Source organism: Exophiala xenobiotica, assembly GCF_000835505.1.
Source record: "Exophiala xenobiotica strain CBS 118157 unplaced genomic scaffold supercont1.3, whole genome shotgun sequence".
In the NCBI taxonomy this organism is placed as follows: Eukaryota; Fungi; Ascomycota; class Eurotiomycetes; order Chaetothyriales; family Herpotrichiellaceae; genus Exophiala; species Exophiala xenobiotica.
Window position 1 is genome coordinate 4,697,463 of NW_013562492.1, and position 20,086 is coordinate 4,717,548.

General features: G+C 52.8%; 9 protein-coding genes across 11 annotated transcripts; 6 read left to right on the forward strand and 3 right to left on the reverse strand.

The window, feature by feature from the left end:
* Positions 1-40: 40 nt before the first annotated feature.
* Positions 41-2,485, forward strand: PV05_06015 (uncharacterized protein; the record flags this gene model as incomplete). The annotated part of the gene is made up of 1 exon (XM_013462597.1): positions 41-2,485. One exon carries the CDS (start codon positions 41-43, stop codon positions 2,462-2,464), a length of 2,424 nt encoding a protein of 807 aa, XP_013318051.1. The 3' UTR covers positions 2,465-2,485.
* PV05_06016 (uncharacterized protein) lies at positions 2,440-3,905 on the reverse strand. The gene has a single exon (XM_013462598.1). It carries the CDS (start codon positions 3,538-3,540, stop codon positions 2,641-2,643), a length of 900 nt encoding a protein of 299 aa, XP_013318052.1. The 5' UTR covers positions 3,541-3,905; the 3' UTR covers positions 2,440-2,640.
* An 847-nt stretch (positions 3,906-4,752) lies between these two features.
* On the forward strand, positions 4,753-6,866 carry PV05_06017 (uncharacterized protein). The gene is made up of 2 exons (XM_013462599.1): positions 4,753-6,092; positions 6,199-6,866. Exons 1-2 carry the CDS (start codon positions 4,955-4,957, stop codon positions 6,603-6,605), a joined length of 1,545 nt encoding a protein of 514 aa, XP_013318053.1. The 5' UTR covers positions 4,753-4,954; the 3' UTR covers positions 6,606-6,866.
* PV05_06018 (uncharacterized protein) lies at positions 6,835-8,960 on the reverse strand. Its single transcript, XM_013462600.1, has 2 exons — positions 8,518-8,960; positions 6,835-8,461 (listed from the first exon to the last, which is right to left on the reverse strand). The coding sequence occupies exons 1-2, from the start codon at positions 8,626-8,628 to the stop codon at positions 7,196-7,198; spliced, it is 1,377 nt and encodes a 458-aa protein (XP_013318054.1). The 5' UTR covers positions 8,629-8,960; the 3' UTR covers positions 6,835-7,195.
* A 221-nt stretch (positions 8,961-9,181) lies between these two features.
* Positions 9,182-11,191, forward strand: PV05_06019 (uncharacterized protein; the record flags this gene model as incomplete). The annotated part of the gene is made up of 1 exon (XM_013462601.1): positions 9,182-11,191. The coding sequence occupies one exon, from the start codon at positions 9,182-9,184 to the stop codon at positions 11,189-11,191; it is 2,010 nt and encodes a 669-aa protein (XP_013318055.1).
* Positions 11,192-12,582: 1,391 nt separating this feature from the next.
* PV05_06020 (uncharacterized protein) lies at positions 12,583-13,080 on the forward strand (the record flags this gene model as incomplete). The annotated part of the gene is made up of 1 exon (XM_013462602.1): positions 12,583-13,080. The coding sequence occupies one exon, from the start codon at positions 12,583-12,585 to the stop codon at positions 13,078-13,080; it is 498 nt and encodes a 165-aa protein (XP_013318056.1).
* A 93-nt stretch (positions 13,081-13,173) lies between these two features.
* On the forward strand, positions 13,174-14,973 carry PV05_06021 (uncharacterized protein; the record flags this gene model as incomplete). The annotated part of the gene is made up of 1 exon (XM_013462603.1): positions 13,174-14,973. The coding sequence occupies one exon, from the start codon at positions 13,174-13,176 to the stop codon at positions 14,971-14,973; it is 1,800 nt and encodes a 599-aa protein (XP_013318057.1).
* A 332-nt stretch (positions 14,974-15,305) lies between these two features.
* Positions 15,306-17,299, forward strand: PV05_06022 (uncharacterized protein). The gene is made up of 5 exons (XM_013462604.1): positions 15,306-15,902; positions 15,964-16,070; positions 16,213-16,369; positions 16,482-16,714; positions 16,852-17,299. Exons 1-5 carry the CDS (start codon positions 15,599-15,601, stop codon positions 17,182-17,184), a joined length of 1,134 nt encoding a protein of 377 aa, XP_013318058.1. The 5' UTR covers positions 15,306-15,598; the 3' UTR covers positions 17,185-17,299.
* Positions 17,248-19,725, reverse strand: PV05_06023. 3 transcript variants are annotated; one of them, XM_013462607.1, is made up of 6 exons: positions 19,368-19,725; positions 19,257-19,313; positions 19,087-19,209; positions 19,009-19,037; positions 18,828-18,960; positions 17,248-18,777 (listed from the first exon to the last, which is right to left on the reverse strand). In XM_013462607.1, exons 1-6 carry the CDS (start codon positions 19,447-19,449, stop codon positions 18,059-18,061), a joined length of 1,143 nt encoding a protein of 380 aa, XP_013318061.1. In that variant the 5' UTR covers positions 19,450-19,725; the 3' UTR covers positions 17,248-18,058. The 3 variants fall into 3 exon arrangements, with proteins under 3 accessions (XP_013318061.1, XP_013318060.1, XP_013318059.1); XM_013462606.1 differs by having other exon boundaries at positions 17,248-18,765; positions 18,828-19,037; XM_013462605.1 differs by having other exon boundaries at positions 18,828-19,037.
* Positions 19,726-20,086: the final 361 nt, after the last annotated feature.

The window sequence follows — 20,086 nt, forward strand, 5'->3', positions numbered from 1 at the left end:
CCAGTTCTCATCCAATTCTTAACAGGCTTTTGCACAATCAATGTATCCGGTGATCGAAGACGAGTATTACGCAGTCGGTGGCAACAGGCACAGTGCAGCGGCCGACTGGTCGGTGGCCTCTGGGCTTCTAGCTTTTGGCGCAGACCAGAATGTGGCCATCTGGTCACCATTAGATGATTCTGGCCGAGGGATATCAACCGTACTTCCTGGCCACACCTCTAGAACTACTGCCGTCAAATTTGCGTCTCACACGGGGCACTCGGCCGATGAAGTGCTCATAACAGGAGCTGCAAACGGAGAAGTACTGCTTTGGAAAAATGACCAATCCTGGACATGCCATGACAAGGCTGCGGCACACGACGGCACGGTCAACATAATCGCTGTTCTAAATCACAGCAATGTCTTCGCGACAGGAGGAGCAGATGCTAAAGTCAAGCTATGGAAGGCTGAGAACGGCAAAATCGACGTATTATCCACGCTCGAGTTGAAACCCAAATTCATGCCACTCGCTCTCGCGCTTGGACTCTTTTCAGAGACTCCCAACCACGATTCGGCTTTTTTGGTGGTTGGAGGAACACGTAATGACATCCAAACCTACTCAATTGAAGGGTTACGATCATCACCACAGTTCAAGCTGTGTGCTACTTTGACCGGACACGAAGCGTGGATTAGGTCGCTCGCCCTTACAACACTGCCAGAAGGCGAGATTTTGTTGGCTTCTGCCAGTCAAGACAAATATGTCCGGCTTTGGCGCTTCCAACCTGGAAATACTGCTGCAGGAAACAGGCCAAACAACCCAAGCAGCATTTCCACCGGTACCAATACCTTGACTGCAAAGGTCCAAAGCGTATCTGCTGCGGGAAGCAGATACTCAATTACCTTCGAGGCTCTCCTGCTAGGACATGAAGATTGGGTCTATTCAGCAACATGGAATCCCAAGGCTGCCACGCTACAACTCCTCACGGCTTCAGCAGACGGCTCACTCTCCATCTGGGAGTCCGATCCTGCCTCAGGCATCTGGATCAGTGTATCTCGTCTTGGTGAAATCAGTGGTCAGAAAGGAGCCACCACCGCCACAGGCTCTTCCGGAGGCTTTTGGATGGGACTATGGTCTCCTGAGGGTGATATGGTCACCTGTCTGGGTCGAACTGGAAGTTGGCGACTATGGCAGTATAGCGCAGATTCACAATTCTGGACCCAGAAGTACGCTGTCAGCGGGCACATTAGCTCCGTGAATGGGATATGCTGGTCACCAGACGGGAGTTATTTGCTTTCCACGAGCTCCGACCAAACAACGAGGCTCCATGCGGAGTGGAAGAGAGGACAGAAGCGAAGCTGGCACGAATTTTCCCGACCACAGATCCACGGCTACGATCTAAATTGCATAGCAAGCACCACGCCACATCAATTCTCCTCGGGAGCAGACGAGAAACTGTTGCGGGTCTTCAAGAAGCCAAAAGATGTCGCTTCGATGCTATGCAGGCTGTGCCATATTCCGTTGCCCAGAGAAGACGAATCATTGCCAGAGACCGCGGCTATCCCGGTTCTTGGGCTGTCGAACAAGGCTATAGACGACAGCGACGAGCTCACGGATGGTGCGATGGTGGCAGCACATGAACCCGGGGCTGTTGGAAATAGTACTTTACTAGTTGATGTCCAAGAACCGCCAACCGAGGACTTGCTGTCTCGACATACCCTATGGCCGGAATACGAGAAGCTGTACGGTCATGGGTATGAAATTTCGGAAGCTGCCACACCCATGGATGGTAGTGTGCTTGCTACTGCTTGCAAGGCGAGTTCAATCGATCATGCTGTCATTCGCCTCTACGACACAGACAACTGGAACGAAATCAAGCCTCCACTAGCAGCTCACTCGCTCACTGTCACGAGACTTGCATTCTCGGAGGAGCCTGCTGGCTACCTGCTCAGCGTTGGTCGCGATCGACAATTTGCGGTCTTTCAGCGGTCTGATAATGATGCGAAGGCCTGGAGGCGTACTGTCGTGAATACCAAAGCTCATTCTCGCATGATACTAGATGACACATGGCTCAGAAATCGTCAGCATCCAACATTTGCCACCGCTGGAAGGGATAAAGTTGTCAGAATATGGAGTGGTGATGCACACAGTGACCAGATTGATTTCGCTTGCAAAGCATCGATCAGCCGAAAATCTGCAGTCACCGCCATTTCTGCCGTTTCTGATGGCGTGCTATCAGTGCTTGCCTTAGGTGAAGAAGACGGAAGCATATCACTTCATCTCGTCAGGTGCAATACTTCTGTCGAGGTCGTTAAAAGCATCGAGGTCGAGAAACATCTCTGTCCTTCAAAGACGGTCAATCGACTGGCCTGGAGACCCAACAAGGCTGATTCCAGTGGCAGTCAACATGGTCAGCTCGCCATCGCATCAGCCGACAACACTGTGCGGATCTGGGCGGTTGACTGGCGAAGCCGGAAGGATGAATAAAAGTATTCTATTCGATCAGCACGACTCATCAGTGCCCTTTCTAGTCAAAAGGCATGGTGTTAAAACCAGATTTCCCTTTTCCACCACAGCGCCGTCAATGCATGTATGCTCATAGATCTTGTTGAAGATCCGACGGGAATCAAATCATATCGACGAGAATGCCAACCACTCCCACCTCAATATTCGTACGCAGTGTTCGCCTTGGATGCCACTTCATCATCTTTCTTTTCTTGTCCGTAGCCGCCTTTCCCCTCGTGCGACTCATACGTCTTGACCTCCCCTGTCCCATTGCGCGGGCCTCGCTCCCTCAAGTCGTCTCTCAACCATTTCAGGACCAGCTCCCCAAGCTTGCTGTTGCCGGTATTGTTGTACGAGTCTGTCACGGCGTCGAATTGTGCCATAGGTCCCCATTCCTTCACTTTGCCCAAATGCATGTGGGCGAGGTGCGTTGGCCAACCGACCAGATTATCCAGGATGTGCGTGGCGTAGACAATCGTGGCACCTCGCCGTTCCGTCTCGGCTCTCAGCCAGTACAAGAAATTACTTCGGCTCAACAGATCCAGGTCGACAGTGATTTCGTCCAACAGGAGCACATCCCATGGTCGGATCAAGCCCATGGCGAGCTGCACTCGGCGTCTTTCCCCATCACTGACAGCGTGCATGCGCCATCGGAGGTCAATGTCGAGGATTCTGACAAGCTCGTCCCGACGCTCGGGGTAGAACGTCCCGCCAACAGAATCGAGCAGGATCGGTACAGCGATATCTGTCCGCACAATAGGGTTCAATACCCACTCCAGTCCGAGGTATGTGACGCCTTCCAGTCCGGCAGAGAAGGGGTCAACCCCGCCTATTCGGATTGCTTCGGCCGGTGCCAGTCTTTTACCAGAGAGAAGTCGGAGCAGTGTCGTTTTTCCCGCTCCGTTTGCTCCTATTAAGAGGGTACGACTGCCGGCTGGGAGATCGAGAGTGATGTTCGACAGGCCTAACGAGCCGTCGGGAAACTTGTAGCTAAGATGGTTGACGCTGATGTCTGGCTGCACCACGTGACCATCGTGAGTAGTGCCCTGGCCCGTCATCGTTCTGCGAAGGATGATTTATGTTTGGCAACGAGGAAGAAGCAAGTGACTACTTGGTCTTCTCGATGCTCGTCAGAAAATCATGCAAGGTCATGATAGAAATTCTGGCCAATAAAGGTAAAAGACGTTCGGTTGCCCGAAGCGGACAATTCGTCGTTCCACCAAGTCTCGAGTTCTCGCCGGTGTGTTCCGCTCCGGCACGTCGCCATTGCAGTCACATTTACGGTTGGGCATAGAAGTGCCGTAACGTAGCACTGCGGAGCAATGAGTAAGTGATGTAGATATCTCTGACAGTCGAGGCAGTCACGCAGTGTATCATTAAAAGGATTTCGTCGGACACGGAGATGCTCGGTGCTGATCCCGTTCGGTGGCTGCTGGTGCCAAGATATTCGGCTTGGCAATCAAACATCATCCTTTTCCACCGTTAGTGAAGGTACTCGTAACTGCAGGTGTGTAAACATCCTCTCCGCTTCTCGTCTGCCTCATTGTTCATCCGCTTACACAGTATCCGTATAGTGTCTTGGAACCTGCCATTCTGTAAGGTATATTAACAACCGTGACATGGAGACATCGTCACCGAGTTTCGACCGTGGCAGTCCCTCCGGACCTCTGCCTTTTCAAGAATCTTCTAAAGCCGCGCGACTTCTGGGACCATGATGGCGCCTAGATATGCCCAGCCTTAGCCGTGTCTTGGTTGTCTTGGTATACAAGCATCCTCCTAACCTCCATAAGCTTGGAGCAGGCTTTGATAGGTGCGCGGTGTCACTTCTACGGTATCATCTGCCGTCATTGGTAGGTCAATTTGACGACGTGACATCGGCCTTCCTAACATGTCATGTCAACGGCACATTAGAGATAACGTCCGCCCACGATGCCGGGGAAGGACTTCTTGGCTACCCGCATTGTCGGACCTTGTGGCTCACTTCAAGGCTACTGGGGCCATGCTTGAGCGGAACAAGATCTGCATTTGGCTTGAGGGATACGAGCTTCTGATTTGGCGTGAATATGCCCAGAGATATCATTGACGACTACGGAGTATGAGAGTGCAAAGCACAGCACCAGCATCGTTGGGTAACGCACTTCAGACCCCTGCATGGTCTGATCGAGGCCACTCACGGTGTTACTTTGGTTGAGGATTCATTCACTCCTGCTGCTTGTGACCACCCCGCCCTCCCCATCATCGCCAATGCCGATTCCTAGAGCCGGCACCCACTCAATAATGGCAAAGAATTCCTTCCACTGCTCCGGTCTCTTCACCAACCCTCATCGACCGCTTCACCTTCGGCGCAGTCCTGGGGTCATGGTTGAAATGTCTTAAAGACCGTGTCCCGTCCGCTCATCTCACACCAGTCCTTACCAATACCTTCTCATACCAGCTTTGCGTTCCCACCTTCACTTGAGACTTATTTGCACTATGGCTGAGGTCAGGAATGAACCAGCTGATCCGATTGTCAGAGGAACTTTTGCAACAGCCAAGCAGTCTTGGTCTGACCTCTTCAAATGGAAGCAACGAGTCGCTGTCACCAATGACTATGGTGAAACATACTGCGAGTGGCAATCACCACCGCCTCTGAAGAACCCTATCAGTCTCTTCGCCAAACTCAGTGGCCGTGACTGGCTCTTCTTCCTCGTCGGTTTAGCAGCATGGACAGCCGACGCTTTCGACTTCCACGCCCTTTCTATCCAGACGGTCAAGCTCGCCAAGTACTATGACACGACTAAGACCAATGTCACCACGGCAATCACCCTGACTCTGCTCCTGCGCTCCATCGGAGCGGCTTTCTTTGGTCTTGCAGGAGACAAGTTTGGTCGCAAGTACCCCATGGTCGTTAACATGTTGATCCTGGGCCTCCTTCAGGTCGCTACGATCTACAGCACAACATTCGCACAATTTCTAGCCGTTCGTTCCTTGTTCGGGCTTTTCATGGGCGGCGTGTATGGCAACGCAATCGCCATGGCCCTTGAGAACTGCCCTGTCGAGGCACGTGGTCTGATGTCCGGAATCCTCCAGCAAGGCTATTCCCTTGGCTATGTCATCGCGGCATGCTGCAACCTCGGCGTGGGTGGAAGCACCGATTCCTGGAAAACAGTCTTCTGGATCGGCACCGGCCTCTCGATTGGTGTCGGCTTGGTGCGTCTTTTGTTCCCGGAATCGCAACAGTTCATCGCCGCGAAACAGGCGGGCAAAGGCAAAACCTCGCCTACCGCATTCTGGGTCGAAACGCGCAAGATGCTGGTCCAGGAGTGGCGGATGTGCCTATACTGCATTGTCCTGATGACCTGGTTCAATTACTACTCGCACACAAGCCAGGACAGCTACACGACTTTCATGCTCACGCAGAAGGAACTGAACAACGCCGCCGCCAGCCGTGCCAGTATCCTCATGAAGACCGGTGCGTGTGTCGGAGGCACCATTATCGGCTACGCGTCGCAGTGGGTCGGACGACGTCGAGCCATCATCGCGTCTGCCATCGTCTCGGGCCTGCTCATTCCAGCGTGGATCCTCCCGACTACGGAGCGCAGCTTGTCGGCGTCGGGATTTTTCATGCAATGTAAGCCGTCCCTCTCCCTGCCCCATTTTCCCTTGAAGTCACTGCATGCATGCACAAGCTTCACGTGCCCATTAGAACATAACTTTTCTGACGTGCCATCCTACAGTCTTCGTCCAAGGAGCTTGGGGTGTAATACCAATCCACCTCAATGAACTGTCTCCGCCTGCATTCCGTTCCTCTTTCCCGGGTATCACATACCAGCTGGGCAACATGATCTCATCGCCGTCCGCGCAGATCGTCAACGCCATTGCCGAAAGCCATATGGTGACCGCCGTTGACGGCGAGCCCGCTCCAGGGTACGGTCCCACGATGGGCATTGCGACCGCCATCATCGCCATAGGTATCGCTGTGACCACGGCATTCGGACCGGAGCGCCGGGGCAGAAAGTTCGAACTTGCCAAGCCTGCGGGTGCCCAGGAGATGGAGATCCGGGGAAAACTGGATGCCGAGAGTCAGGTCGTTGTTGAGAAGGGTGAGGTCGGGCAGACTGAGAATGTGGCGGAGAAGAATTGAACGCAAAAGGTTCGCCACGGGCTACTTCGTCAGTCCTGAGATGAAGAGACCTTGGCCTACCGAGGTTTTAGTCTCCTCACGGCTGAGACGGAGCCGCTCTTAGAGGCAGGCAAGGTGCAGGTAGTTAAGTAACTTGCAGTAGCTTCCTGCGAGGATTGCTGGCGGGCCTTGTGGTGTGCGTAACCCATACCTACAATGACAGTGGCCTATCGAGCCCGTCCGCGGTCCAAACAGGTGTTAAGAGCAATCCTAGTACAGTCCCAACCTGGTCAGTTCACAAGGTGATCACGTACTTTAGTCGCAGCAAGGACGTGGTCGGCAATGCGTACATTCGAAATCTTTGCTATCTGGGTAGATCTGGATCGCTTTCAACGCTACTACTCTTTCATGCCTGACGCCAACGCCCTCTCGGAGCCTTTCCCGCGCTCCCCGTATTACGACACCAAGTTGTGGCAAGTGTTCTGATTTCGGGGGTTTTGGACCCGGTTCGGTAACGTGCTCAGATGCAGACGTCAAAAACATAGTGTTCATTGGCACAAGACAGTTATTGTACCAATCCTTTCCCGTGCGATTGTCGCGTAGACTGAACCTCACTGACAATAATTAGCCGGAAAAGGTCCCTTGAGGCCGCGAAGCTCTCCTTGCCACCAATCATCCGTGCTTTCTGTCTTCTTGAGGACCTTGATACGATCTCCTTCTCGGAATACCAGGTCACCTTCACTCTGTCCGTCAAAGTCATATAAGGCTGTCACGAAGATTGTTTGTTGTGATGGTAAACGTGGTGGAGGTGGTGGTGGCGGAGGGCGTTTCTTCTGAGCCACCGCCGACGCCGACGTGACTGCAGCCGCAGACGGCTGTCGATCACGCGAAAAGTAGTCCGTGTGCGGTGCAGCGGGAGAATACGACATTGGGGTCTGATACACTGACTGTGATGGCGACGGAGTAGCCTCGAGAGGAGTTGTTGGACTCAACAAGGTACTTGGTGCAGGCGAGGAAGACATCTTTGGTGGAATGTCATAGGATGGAGATGGAGGGAGAGCCCTAGCAGGCGAGAGGGACTGTGTGCGACCGAAAGATGAGTTGCCACTGGGTCGACGGTAGCCATTGACGGAGGGATGTCCGTTCTCCTGGTTCATGGGCGCTCTTACAGCCTTTCCATTCGCCAGGAACAATAAAGATTCAGCCTCGCGTTGCACGGGCTTGAAAGCATCGTCCCACAATCTGATAACTTCATCCATGGGTGGACTGGGAGAAGGAAATCCTTCTTCGGTACAATACGCATGCAGAAGCGTATAGTAATGTCCCAATAGACTATTCTGGATACTGACCAGAGTGGCCAGGAAATGTGGTAGGAGCGAGAACACTGACTGGAGCAGGCGAGGGAGACAGCTCCTTAGATGCTCATCGGCAGCAGCATAGGCTTCTGTAGCCGCTGCAAGGTCCGACTGCGACTTTACAAGTGCAGCGTTCTCTCTGTCGGAACGTTTAGTCTTCTTCTGGCCCGAGTCGACCCTGCTCTGGTATCTTTCATAGTCCAGCTTCCGATCTTCTCTCTTCTTGATGGTTTTTCTCATTGTGTGGAGGCTGTCTTTCGCATTCTGAGCCGGCCGGATCAGTTTGTCCTCGACTTGTCCGAGATCTTCCGTGAGGTCTCTCTTTAGATCTGAGGATTCCATCTTTATTCTGTTGGTTCTGTTGAAAAGATGCTCTGGAGTTTGAGCCGGGACGTGACCCTGGTAGTCGTCACCGGCGCCAACGATCGGGGCATACAAAGTCTCGAACTCTTCAAACATGCGGTGCTGATGGGTCAGAATAGCAATCCAGGCTTCTCTCCATTGCTTGGATGATTCGATGATCTTTCAAACGTCAGTCGACGGACCGCCATCTCGTCTTGACAGACATTTATTCATACCTTGCTCAGCAAACGCTCCGCCTCCTCGAAATCTTTGAGCAGTACCGACACGTGTTGCTCATCTGCGCTCCTCCTCATGTATTTGCCAAAATGCCTCTGTACGCTCTGCATGGTGGCTAGCTGGCAACCATAAGGCCATCAGATTGCTTCCACGGCCGCTTGGGTGAGCCACTATGGCGTAAGGGGTTCTGTTTGGCCAGTTGTTGCTTTTCAAAACGCAGGTGGTTCGTAAAAGGGTCTCCAGGTGGTACGACGGGATAGTATGCGTGCAGGGAACGAGTGTCGAGGGCGGATTGAAAAGGGCATTAAATGTGGTGACTGGCCTGCAGTCTAGAAGGTCAAGTCTTTGGAGCGCAGCATGGTATGAAGAAACCAGGTCAGAATTGCAAGCAGAGACAGGTTCGAAAAAGATCAGCGCTTGGTCTGCAGTAATTATTCAAAGGATCGAGAAAGTTGGACGCTCGGAAGACAAGACTTCCATGCAATTGCAGCCTCAGTTGACGCGCGTTTCACTTTCCGCTTTCTAGCACACGCACTTCTCCTCCCTTCGAGCCCGCAGTCTGCATGTCTTCCCTCCACTTCTATTCGACGACATGATGACACCAATCACTTGCCAGGGTAGTCACAATGCTGCTGACCACCATAGCTTTCTACAAGCCTGACTATGATCATGGTGACGGCGACCTCGCTGCTCCGCAGCACTCCTACCTTGACCGTCGCTCCCACACAGAACACCGCACGCGTCCACGAGTTCCGCTGTCTATACACTCGAGACCTGCATAAGAAGGCGAAGAAATGGCACGATGGATCGCTTCGCTTTCACACCTTCAACCGACGCGTCATGGTTTATGATGACGCGAAAAATTACATTGGAGACCTTCACTATCGGCAAGAGGAGGAGTTCGGCGAAGGTGTAGAGATTCAACTGGACAGAGGCGTCAAAGTCGAAGTTGGCGACCGCCTGGGAGAGACTGAGACTGATTTGGCCCCGATTCTGGACAGACAACGGCCTGAGAAGGCTAGGTCGCAGGCGAGGCAGGCCACAGGCCTCACATCTCGTCTGAACTCATCACTGTCATCTCAAAGGCCAAAGTCATTACTCGAGGTGCTAGGACCGTCACAGGGACGACTAGGTCGTTCACGATTACCCCCGCAGTCTCCTTACGAGCAGAGACAAGCCTTCTCTCGGCCTGAACCGTCTGAACCCTCTCCGAAGAGGCGCAGACTTTCCAATGGCAAAGAAAACCAGCCCAATGAGGTCCCTAAGACCATTAGGCCTAGCCGGCCTTGCTTACCTCAGCCTGTCCGGGCGGACAGGCTTGTCACGCTCCCAGCGCGCCGGACAGACATACCAGTGGAACCTCGAGAAGTGGTGGATATCTCATCTGACGAAGACATCCAGCAAAGCCGCAGGAAGGAGGCGGCGGCCAAACCCTTACCTCCTACGAGGCCGGCGAAAGTCATCGCAAATCCGCAGTCGGCTTTGAGGACGACTCCATCACTTGAGAACAAGAACTCTTCGAGAGGGAATAACGCCAAAACTCCTACCGTAGACCTTCTTGCACTGAAAACGAAAACTCAATCTGCCGCGAGACCAAGCACGGAGGCCACCCCTCGAAGACCGCGGCTATCAGTCAAGCGGAATGCACGTTTGCTCCTGGCTCAGGCCAGACCGAAACCGAGGTTGACCTTTCTGCTGCCTTGTACCAAAGTACAAACAATGAGGCGATCTTCTTTCACTTCTTCAAGGACGCCTTCACCCGAACATGACACAGTTGATTCTCTGCCTTCCTGCAGCCCGGTGGAGAAGCTGGAAGACACTGATCGCCCTCACAGCAGGAATGGACTCTCCATGCAACCCATCAATACTTCCAGCTGCAGCCAAATTATGGCAGACGATCAGGGACTTGACTCTATCGACTGCAGTCCGTTATTTGTGCCGAGAGAGGGAAACGAAAAGCCAAGATCACCTTCAGCAAGTCCATTCCCGTCGCAAGAAGAGTTTCCTTTTCCGGGCTTTATAATGGAGGAGACAAGTCTAGGTGCACATGCTCCAAACATTGCCCCCAATGATGACCCTGAAGCGGTTGCTCCAGGCCAAGAGATCTGTGACGCCGCAAGATCACCCTCAGTAGACGCTCCTTCCCCCAATCCTGTCTCTCCAGAGCTCCGTCTTGAGGACTCTCGTCCTCCTCCAGAGCTTGGAGCTGGTCCAAGGCTGACTTCTACGACACGCAATTTCCGAAGAGTATTCTCCGAGAACGATGCCATTGAGGACGACGAACTGCATGTTCCGACGCAGGGCGGTGTCGAAAGCCGCAGTCCGCTCAAAATACTGAACAACTTGTCTGTCAGGCAAAGCCCTGTAAAATCTAGAAGCCCGAAGAGACTGCAACGATGCGCTTCTGACACAGCTGCACTTGACAGTGCAAGCCCGGATCATGGAGCGGCAGAACAGGAGCAGAGCAAAGGCGAAACGGGACCCTGGACATCAGAAGAAGCATTTCTCCTATTTGACTGGTGGCCTTCGGAGGTCGAAAAGCCGGGGTATTGGGCAGCGATTGCTGCAAAGGCAACAGGACCAGCTCTCGTGTCGCCAGCAGCTATTTCGGCGTACCCGACCACTATAACGACAGCAAGACAGTTTTTGCGTGACGATTTTAATGCGCTATGACCATGATCACTGACGAAATATGATATGTATCACAACCGAGTTCCAGGGCAGAGACCCTAAACGTACATAATGTTTGCGAAGGCGTTCCACCTATGCCCTGAGTCGCATTGTTGCCCTTCTCACCAACTTCTTCTCTACCGTGTCTCAAGTGCCAGTCTCAGCAGGCTTCTCCCCGACCAATTAATGATCCATGAGTGGCGGCAGACACTGTTCAAGAAAGTTAGCAGGAGTCCTTGATTGATGAGAGGTCTGGCCCCGTGAGACTCGCCACGTGCAACCGCCGGCTGGAAGCCCAGGTACAGGAAAGGTTGTTTTAGCGACGAAGCGTTTCTGGTCATACTTCGAGCTATCAACAAGAGTGCACTGACTGGAGGAATCCTCACACGACGAAGCCCCGACTGGGCTTTCTGCAGCGGACTGCACGTCGCTTGTTGTGTGGCCGCTGACTTTGAGGAAATTCCTGCCCATGGTGTCCGTCCTGTGACAAGAACGTCATGCTTCGCAGCTGGAAGCTTCATCGGAAGAGGACTGGACTTTGTCCAGAACGGCCGGTAGCACTCCTAGGCCAGCACAGCTCGAGTTGGGACACCCGGCTAGCGCCTACATCGGAGACGTGAGATGCTTGCTCAGTGCCCAGTGCGGCATTCATCAGGGCCTGCGCTTTGCGAGGTTGGTGGGATATGGTGAGGTCGAATTGCGCAATTGAGTATCTTTGGGCTTTCTTTCATCACGGCCAGTGACATTCACAAGCTCAAGATCTGCCTAAAAATTCATTTCAGCTATATCTCACTTCAGCCCCTGCAAAGTGGTTTCAACATTACACCCGTTCTCCTATCTCATATCCTACTCCGACCCTACCACTCCTCTTCGCGTCTGCCCTTTCATCAATTGATCTGATCCTTGCACAATGACCTCTCCATGACTGCATTCATGTCGTGAGACCTGTGCTGGAGTCAGACCTTCGGGCCTCTGGAATCAACTTCAACTCCAGCTCGACGGTCCCGTTCATAGCTCATTCGAACCCACGAAGTCATCAGCAGGTGAAGCAGGACACATCTATATCGTGTTACGGACTGAGCTCGCCAACTTTCACTTGCCGTTCACTTCGAAACGCATGTGATCGACACTGGAAACTGCCTCTGCTTTCCCCAAGTCTCCTCGCTCATCCACACTCATCCTCACTCACCTCCTTCAAAATCCCTTACTTGATCGTTGCTCCGCTCTCGTCCTACACTCAATTCAGCTTGATCTGGAGATTGAGTCTCTGCTTCCGAGCTGAGCGGTAGGCCCATCTGCATTCAGGTACGGCAATTCAATGCCGCTGTGGCTCGCTTACAACACATTTGCTGACCTAGTGCAGAGATTGAGGACTAGCTCTTTGAGACATCAAGATGTCTAACTCAACTGATGCGGTGGCTACCCTAACCACAATGTTCGCGGGAATCTGCAGATTCAAGTTCGCAGACATCCGCGACTACCTCCATACGATGGGACTTGGTGCAAACATATTACGAGAGGAAACGGAAAAGGCAGAGAACGCCCCAATTCCTTCTTGCAACATAAAGTTGTTGCGACTGGATAACGACAACAACGAGTTCAACGCCATCTTCCGTACTCCTCCTCGCTATAAGGGCAAGCTCGAACCTGGTGACAAAGCAGTCGCTTACCTCAAGATTGAGGAGGAGGGCGGGCCCTGGGATATGCGGATTATTGAGCCACCTGCCTATGCTAGAACCGGCGAGATCACATCAGTGCTCGCGCGTCGATGGAATAAACACACTGACAAGTGGTTTGATGAGAGAAAAGTTGCTACTATCACACCCCCAACCCATCTCAAAGGTGGTGCCGAGCTGGGATACATCCTCAGACAGCAAGGTATCGAAGCATGAATCGAGCCGGTAGATCGCCATAGCCTCTGGGTGTATATCGAGAAAGCACGGTCGCAACTCCAGGAGCTCTCCCTTTCGACTACTGTGTCACCAATGGAACAATCACTCCTCGATTTCTTAGTTGGAAACTTCACGAGTCTGAAGGTATTCAACATCTACGCCACATTAGCGAACAAGTCTCTCGCGTCAGAAACATACATGGAGCTCAATGATAGCCAGACAGAGGCAATCCACATGGGCAAGAAGGCTCCGGGTGGATTTGTGGTATGTCATGGCGGACCCGGCACGGGCAAGACACACTTCGTTATGCACGCCATCACACCATTTCTGAAAGATTCGGCAAGAGGTCACCATTTGCTCCTCACTGCTGCTACAAATCGTGGAGCAGATTCGATGGCCTGCGAGCTCAGTGAACGGCTGAGCGATCTTTCAAACAACGACGCTTTGCTCAAGAAGCGCTACATCCTCCGTGTACACAGCGTCAAGACCGAGAAAGCCATCCTCATGAGACATGCCGCAAAGTCGAGACGGGACAAGCTGAGCAAAAAGACACCCAAGTCAGCGCTGGGAGCAGGAAGTTCGTCTTCGCAGAGCACAGGTCCGGAGAGCTCGATCTCCTCACACTGCAGTACCTTTTCTGTCTGCAAATTCAAGCTGGTAGACGATCGTCGAGTTCAGCACATCAATTTATCTATTGGTCAGAAAGCCTTGGAATTGATCGGACTTGACCATGGCGGGCAGGCAACTACCAGCAAAAACTTGCCGCAATGTGCCAAAGACTTTGTCAAGCTGTACAGACTGTATGGTCTCGGCAAGGTCTTTAGCGAACAGGACGAAGAAGACTTGGATGGTGTCCTCGACCAGGTCCTGGGCTGGACCATTCGAGGCGCAACCGCTCTTTGTGCCACTGTTGGAGGGGCTGCCGATGACACGGTGTCGACGAATTTCTCCAATGCTGAGCTTATTGTCATGGACGAAGCTGCTCGGATGCCGGAGCATGAAGTCTGGACTCTCCTAGCCTTTTACCGTGAGGCAATCGGCAAGATCATGGTAGGAGACCCTGACCAATTGGGCCCTCATATCGAGGAGTATAACGGCGTCAAGCCTTACCTCCCGCAGCTGAGCATGTCTTTGCAAGAGCGAGCACAGAAGGCAGGGTTTCAATCAGCCTTCTTCACTCTTCAGTATCGTGCTGTCCCGCAGATTGCAGCACTGTACAATCAAGCATGTTATCTAAACCAACTGGTCGACCACGAAACGACTTTCCTGCCCAACGAGAAGCGCAGCCTCGCACGTCAAGTTGTGGCACACAACCACGACAAGTATGGCATTAGCAAATCGGTCATTTTCTACGACCCTACAGAGGCAGAGGATATGCAAGCCTACGGAACAACAAAAGTCTGTGAGCAATATGCAACGCTTGTCATGAGAATTTTGGAGAATCTTCTTGTCGCAGGCTTCGGTGGCGTTACAAAACCGTGCACTATTGCAATCCTGACACCCTACAAAGGTCAGTATTATGTGCTGAGCGTCGCCAAAGATAAGATGGCCAAGCGATATCCTGACGCCAACAAAGTGCTGGTTGAGATGGTTGGTAAGAGTCAGGGAATGGAATATGATATCGTCATTGCCGACCCAGTCATCGTCAGCGCGGGGCCACTTTTTCTCACCAAAAAGCGACTCAATGTGCTATTCTCTCGTGCGAGACAAGGCTTGTACGTTGTTGGCTGTCATGCTAAATGGTCTGCCATGAAGAAGAAGGACGATTCTCCGTACCTACAAGCCTTTGCAAAAGAGCTGTACCAACATCGCATTACTTGGACTCCTGGTAATGCCTTGCAGTCGCCATTTATCGACCCTCGCGACTTTGTCAAGTCCTACGACTTTGATTAAGCCTTAAGCGGCAAGCACCGGGCAAGGGGCAGCAATCTTGTTCAAGGGGATGAAAAGTGGTCGAATCAGGTCATCGGCGAGTCACAGATTGGGCATTGGAAATAGACAAGATCAGGCAACGGTTGGACAGGCTTGACGCACGTTGATGAACAGTATCATCCGAGGCAGCTACAACAGGTTGTGGCAAACCACTCCTTCACTTCAGGAAGAGATTGGGATAGCAGTACGGTTAGATTTCACAAACAGTCGCAGCCAGGGGAGATGATGAATTCATTCGATCTCTCGCCTTCGATCCATCGCCGTCTGCCCGTACCCGTCTCCGACCGAGTCGTCCCATGGAGCACTTTGTTACGACCTCCGCTTGTTTGCTTTCGCGGCTGATTATGAACATTGAATTTAGCCGGATTCCCAGAGGAGACCGTTGTGACCAACTACCTTCTTCTTTTGACAATTCACATATCATCGGGAGCGCGCGCTAACCAACGAACAAGAGTCCCCTCAAAACCCCCTGGCAGTGTCATATATGCGCGTGGGACGACGCCAAAGTAGCAAGATGGACGAAACGTCTCCTAGAGACGGCCTCGAAACCTGTGAAGCCAAGTTCTGATTTGAGAAACCCTCGACCATGGATCCAATCAAAGTAGGCATAATCGGCTACGGCTTCTCGACCAAATGCTTCCATCTACCATTCATCCTGGCCTTGCCTGACCGCTTCACAGTGGTCGCCTTCTTCCAACGCACAGAAGCTCCCGAAGACCCGAAATCTGTCCAGCCTGGCTCACATTGCATTGTAGATCATCCTGAGGCTAAGCACTACCGAACGGCCACTAAGTTCTTCGCCAATCCGGAGATCGAGGTCGTTATTGTGTGCAGCAAGACCGATACGCATGCCGAGTATGCAGAGAAGGCGCTGTTGGCTGGGAAGCATGGTATGTATAGGTGTCAGCCTGATACTGTGGGCTACAACAACTGAGATGCATGGTTAAATAGTGGTGGTCGAGAAGCCATTCACCAGAACAACGCAGGAGGCTAATGGGATCATATCTCTTGCGAACGAAAAGGGACTGATCTTGACGGTCTTCCAGAATCGGAGATGGGTATGTGCGAAAATCTCTCCCTTTCCTCGGGCTGCGACATGTCGTTCTCTTTCGAGGAGGACATGGTACCTCAGAAGATAGGCCTCTACATGGGCCTCTACATATTGAGACATCAATATATCACTAAATGCAGGCGCCATAGGACTCCGACTTCAAAACCCTCAGCCATCTCATCCAAAACAACGCCCTTGGCGAGATCAAGGAACTCGAGATCCACTACGACGTCGACTTCCCCTTCTGGATGCGCAACATGAACAAGAAGGAGTACACGCCCGGCGATGGGATGATGTTTGGCCTAGGTAGGTGGCGTCTCTTCCCTTTCCCTTGCCCTGTCCCGCCTGCCCTCCGTTCTGCCAGCTTCTTGGACCTACAGGACAAGCCACTTCTAACTTCCAAACGCAACGCCCACAGGGAGCCACACAATCGACCAAGCCATCCAACTCTTCGGCCGGCCCGAATCCGTGACATGTTTCCTCCGCGTCCTCCGGGGCATCGAAAGCGACGTCGACGACTCGTTCACTCTGATCTTGCAGTATGAAAAGCCGCAACAAGACCTCCTCGTCACGATCAAGACGAACGTTGCGAGTTGCATGCAGGACCAGTTGAAGTATTTCGTCCGCGGGACCAAAGGGTCTTATGTCAAGGTATGTACCATAATGCGAACAACGCGGACCCCCTCCCTTCCTTCCTCACAACCCCCCTTTTCCCTTTCTCCAAAGACGGAGGAATCGTTGTGTCGGACCGGATTCAGAATCACTAACATATCCCTTGCCCATACCAGCACGGAACGTGTATCCAAGAACAGCAAATCTTTGACGGCATGGCGCCCACCGACGCGGATTTCGGCATCGAGCCGTCTCGCCTCCACGGCCTGCTGACCACGAGCACTGTCTTCGACGAGAAGAGCCAAGGCCTCGAGCCTAACTCGAAGAAGTATATTGGTCGATATCCCACAATCCCAGGACGATGGCTAGGCTTCTATGAGAACCTCGCGGACGCCATTCGTGGCAAGGTCCAGATTGCCGTCAAGGCTCAGCAGTCTCGCGACGGGATCCGGACAATTGAACTGGCGAGGCTGAGTCACGAAAAGGGGCAGACTCTTCCTTGGGCTTGACATAGATACGGAGACAGAGAGGCATACATTTCCCCTAAGCAGGAAATCAGTATACTTAAAGGTTGGGACATCCCTCGGGAAGAAAAACGAGATTGAACTATTGTGGCTCATGACCAGCCTTTTCATCAATAGCTCTCTGATTTGACCCAGCCCGCCCTGGCTGTTCTGTTCTTTCTCTCGACACCCATTGAGCTAACTTAGCAACCCCCACGGCCAATGTACCATCAAGAACCGTACCATCGAACCCGGCAAGCATCAAAGTAGAGATTACGCATAACGTCCAGAACAGCTCGCGGTCCAAACAAAGCCCAACACCACAATCCCACCCCTGCACCAGCAAACGAATGTCCAGCCCACAACGCCATGCTTCGCAAGGACGATGCCATATCAGCCAAAAAGCAGCCCAATAGCCATGCCCGCTAAAGCAACAAATAGGAGGAGCGAGCCTCGACACACCCGGTTCTGATAGACCCCTTGCAAACGAACCCTGCTAGAAATGCCCTTCTTTGTCCTGCACTGCGAAGTAACCCTTCGAATACCAACATAATTGGATCTCTCAAACTTCCCAGATACCACTTACTACTCCCACTTTTTTTTTGCCCACAGTATGTACCAGACCCGCCACTCAAGTCGTCGACAGTGGCTGCAACAACTCCAATATCCACAAATCGAGTGAGTCAGACGCGAAGAAAAAGCTCCATCCCCCAACCAACACGCTATGCAGAAGCATCAAAACGACACCGGTGTGCATAACAAATCATGATCACTCCACTCACGCAATGCCCTGTACACCGAAGATATGCTGGGAAAAATGGCAACACAACTCCGCACATACAAGTCATATCATGCCCCTGGTCGTGTCGTCGTAAGTCATCTAACCCCAGACGGACGTCGCTCCGATTTTGTTGGTACCCCAAACACCACTTCCGGTGCCCCAGGGTCCCATGCCCGAATTCCCGGATTCCTTTTGTTGATTGGCATTCGAATTTGCCGATCCTGCTCGATCGGCGTTCTGTGGTTCACCGGGCGCAAATCCGTATCCCAGCGAGGAGGGTAGAGGTGATGTAGTGCGCTTGTTCAGTAATTGGTTTGGGCCCTGTTGAGGATTTGGACGGCTTCCGATCGGACCCATTCCTCCTGTTACAGGTGCTGTGGTGGATTTGGATATTGTCCGTGAGTGGGATGTGTCCTCTCCTGAAGGTGGTGTGGGAGCCTTGCCCGATGTTGAGACTGCAGCGTCCAAACCACCAAAGCCTCCGGACGTCTGTCCGGCGGGCGAAGCTGGTTTTTCACCTCGGGGCATATCTGCTGTGCCACTTTGGGCAGCAACATCTCCCTGGGAAGCTTGACCTCCCATTCCAAAGGGATCAGCCCCTCTAGGCGAAGGTCCTCGAACGGCCCCAGGGGCATTGTCGGCCCCAGGAACGGCTTGGTTGTCTCCTGCATATGGAACTTGGCCCACAAAAGCCGGACCTTCACCGCCGTAAAGTGCCCGGTGTTGGCGTGCAATGAGTTCGCGCCGGCCCTCCTCGCTCAGAGCGCTGGGACTCATGGAGCGGTCAGATTTACTGGAAGACATCTCTGCGAGGACGCCTGTCAATTGGTGAGCCGGCATTAAATAAGGTGTTCATCATTGTGCTCACTTCTATTGTACTGCTGCTCCTGGTGGTAATTACGAAGCTCCCGCTCTCTTTGCGCAGCAATCCGTCTCTTTGCCTGCATCATCTGATCGGGGTCATTATGACGGCCTTGATGTCTCTGGGAAGCGTAGAAGTTCTGCAGATTTGAGCCTGAGTGAGGTCGGGAAGGGTCGAAGTCGCTCACGGAATGGCGACCGCCATGCGCGCGGTGACCTTTTGAGCGTTAGCATCGTCATCCAAATCATTAGACGGTCAAGCCTACCAAAGTCGCCTCCGCCTCCGCCTCCACCTCCGTGGCGCATGCCGGAACCCATAGGCATGGGCCGAGGCATACCGGCATAAAATTTACCACTCTTGACAAGATTATCCATGGCTCGATCGACCTCTGTACCAAATCAGATTTTGCGTCTCGGAAGAGTTGTGAGATTGTACCTTCAAACTGAGTGGCAAATGCACCGCTATCTTCACGCTGTGATGTAGAGCTCGCACCTGTCCCAATTGTCAGCAACCGGAGAAAGACGTTTGATTTCGGATGCCACTCACCCGACCTTGATGGAGGAGCTGGCTGTTCCCATGAGGCCTGCCGTACAGGTGCCTGCCAGCCCTGTGGTTCGTAGTAGGACATTTTCGCGGAGAGGTATATTATGCTTGGTGCGTCGGCGATGGGGCAGCCCGAGGTAGAAAGTTTCTATGCCGGAGGAGCGCAGTCGGCTTTGTGATTAATAGACCACGCAGGTGACTAGGCAACCAGTGAGTCTCCGCGAGGCTTCCAAAACTTAAGACAACAGATGAAATATACGCGACTGGCCGGGAGTGCCTAGGTAGGTAGAAGGAGACATGCAGTCGGAATGGGAGAGGGGTGGAACATGTGGTGCTCTTGTCTAGATGGTTTGGTGCGAAGTTTAGGTGGGGAGAAGTCATATTTTTCGAGGGATCGGCTGCAGCTCGAACCAATGATGCCGACAGTGGGATCGGTCGAATTGCCCGAGGCATCACGGGTAAATGAGGAGCCAAGAGAGGTGTCGACTTACGAGCAGGAATAAGGTGGACAGATGACGGACAGGTAGCTCGTACCACGCGAAAGACTCGAAAGGAAGCGTCAAAGGAGCCTATACTGCGCTGACTGGCAGCAGGCGACGAAAGGGCGACGGAAGACAGGACGAACGGGACAAAAGACAAAGACGAAGAGGAGATGAGAGATGAGGTGGATGAGGAAAAAGTTCGGTATGCGACCATTGGTGGAGAGGAGCGATGAATTGGAG

Bases quoted from the DNA above. Each gene is read 5' to 3' on its own strand.
- PV05_06016 (XM_013462598.1), bottom strand. From the start codon at position 3,540: ATGACGGGCCAGGGCACTACTCACGATGGTCACGTGGTGCAGCCAGAC.
- PV05_06017 (XM_013462599.1), top strand. From the start codon at position 4,955: ATGGCTGAGGTCAGGAATGAACCAGCTGATCCGATTGTCAGAGGAACT. The intron at 6,093-6,198 runs GTAAGCCGTCCC...GCCATCCTACAG, and splicing joins GTCGGGATTTTTCATGCAAT to TCTTCGTCCAAGGAGCTTGG.
- PV05_06018 (XM_013462600.1), bottom strand. From the start codon at position 8,628: ATGCAGAGCGTACAGAGGCATTTTGGCAAATACATGAGGAGGAGCGCA. The intron at 8,462-8,517 runs GTATGAATAAAT...GACGTTTGAAAG, and splicing joins CGGAGCGTTTGCTGAGCAAG to ATCATCGAATCATCCAAGCA.
- PV05_06022 (XM_013462604.1), top strand. From the start codon at position 15,599: ATGGATCCAATCAAAGTAGGCATAATCGGCTACGGCTTCTCGACCAAA. The intron at 15,903-15,963 runs GTATGTATAGGT...ATGGTTAAATAG, and splicing joins GCTGTTGGCTGGGAAGCATG to TGGTGGTCGAGAAGCCATTC. The intron at 16,715-16,851 runs GTATGTACCATA...TGCCCATACCAG, and splicing joins CCAAAGGGTCTTATGTCAAG to CACGGAACGTGTATCCAAGA.
- PV05_06023 (XM_013462605.1), bottom strand. From the start codon at position 19,449: ATGTCCTACTACGAACCACAGGGCTGGCAGGCACCTGTACGGCAGGCC. The intron at 19,314-19,367 runs GTGAGTGGCATC...CAATTGGGACAG, and splicing joins AGCTCCTCCATCAAGGTCGG to GTGCGAGCTCTACATCACAG. The intron at 19,210-19,256 runs GTACAATCTCAC...GATTTGGTACAG, and splicing joins ATTTGCCACTCAGTTTGAAG to AGGTCGATCGAGCCATGGAT.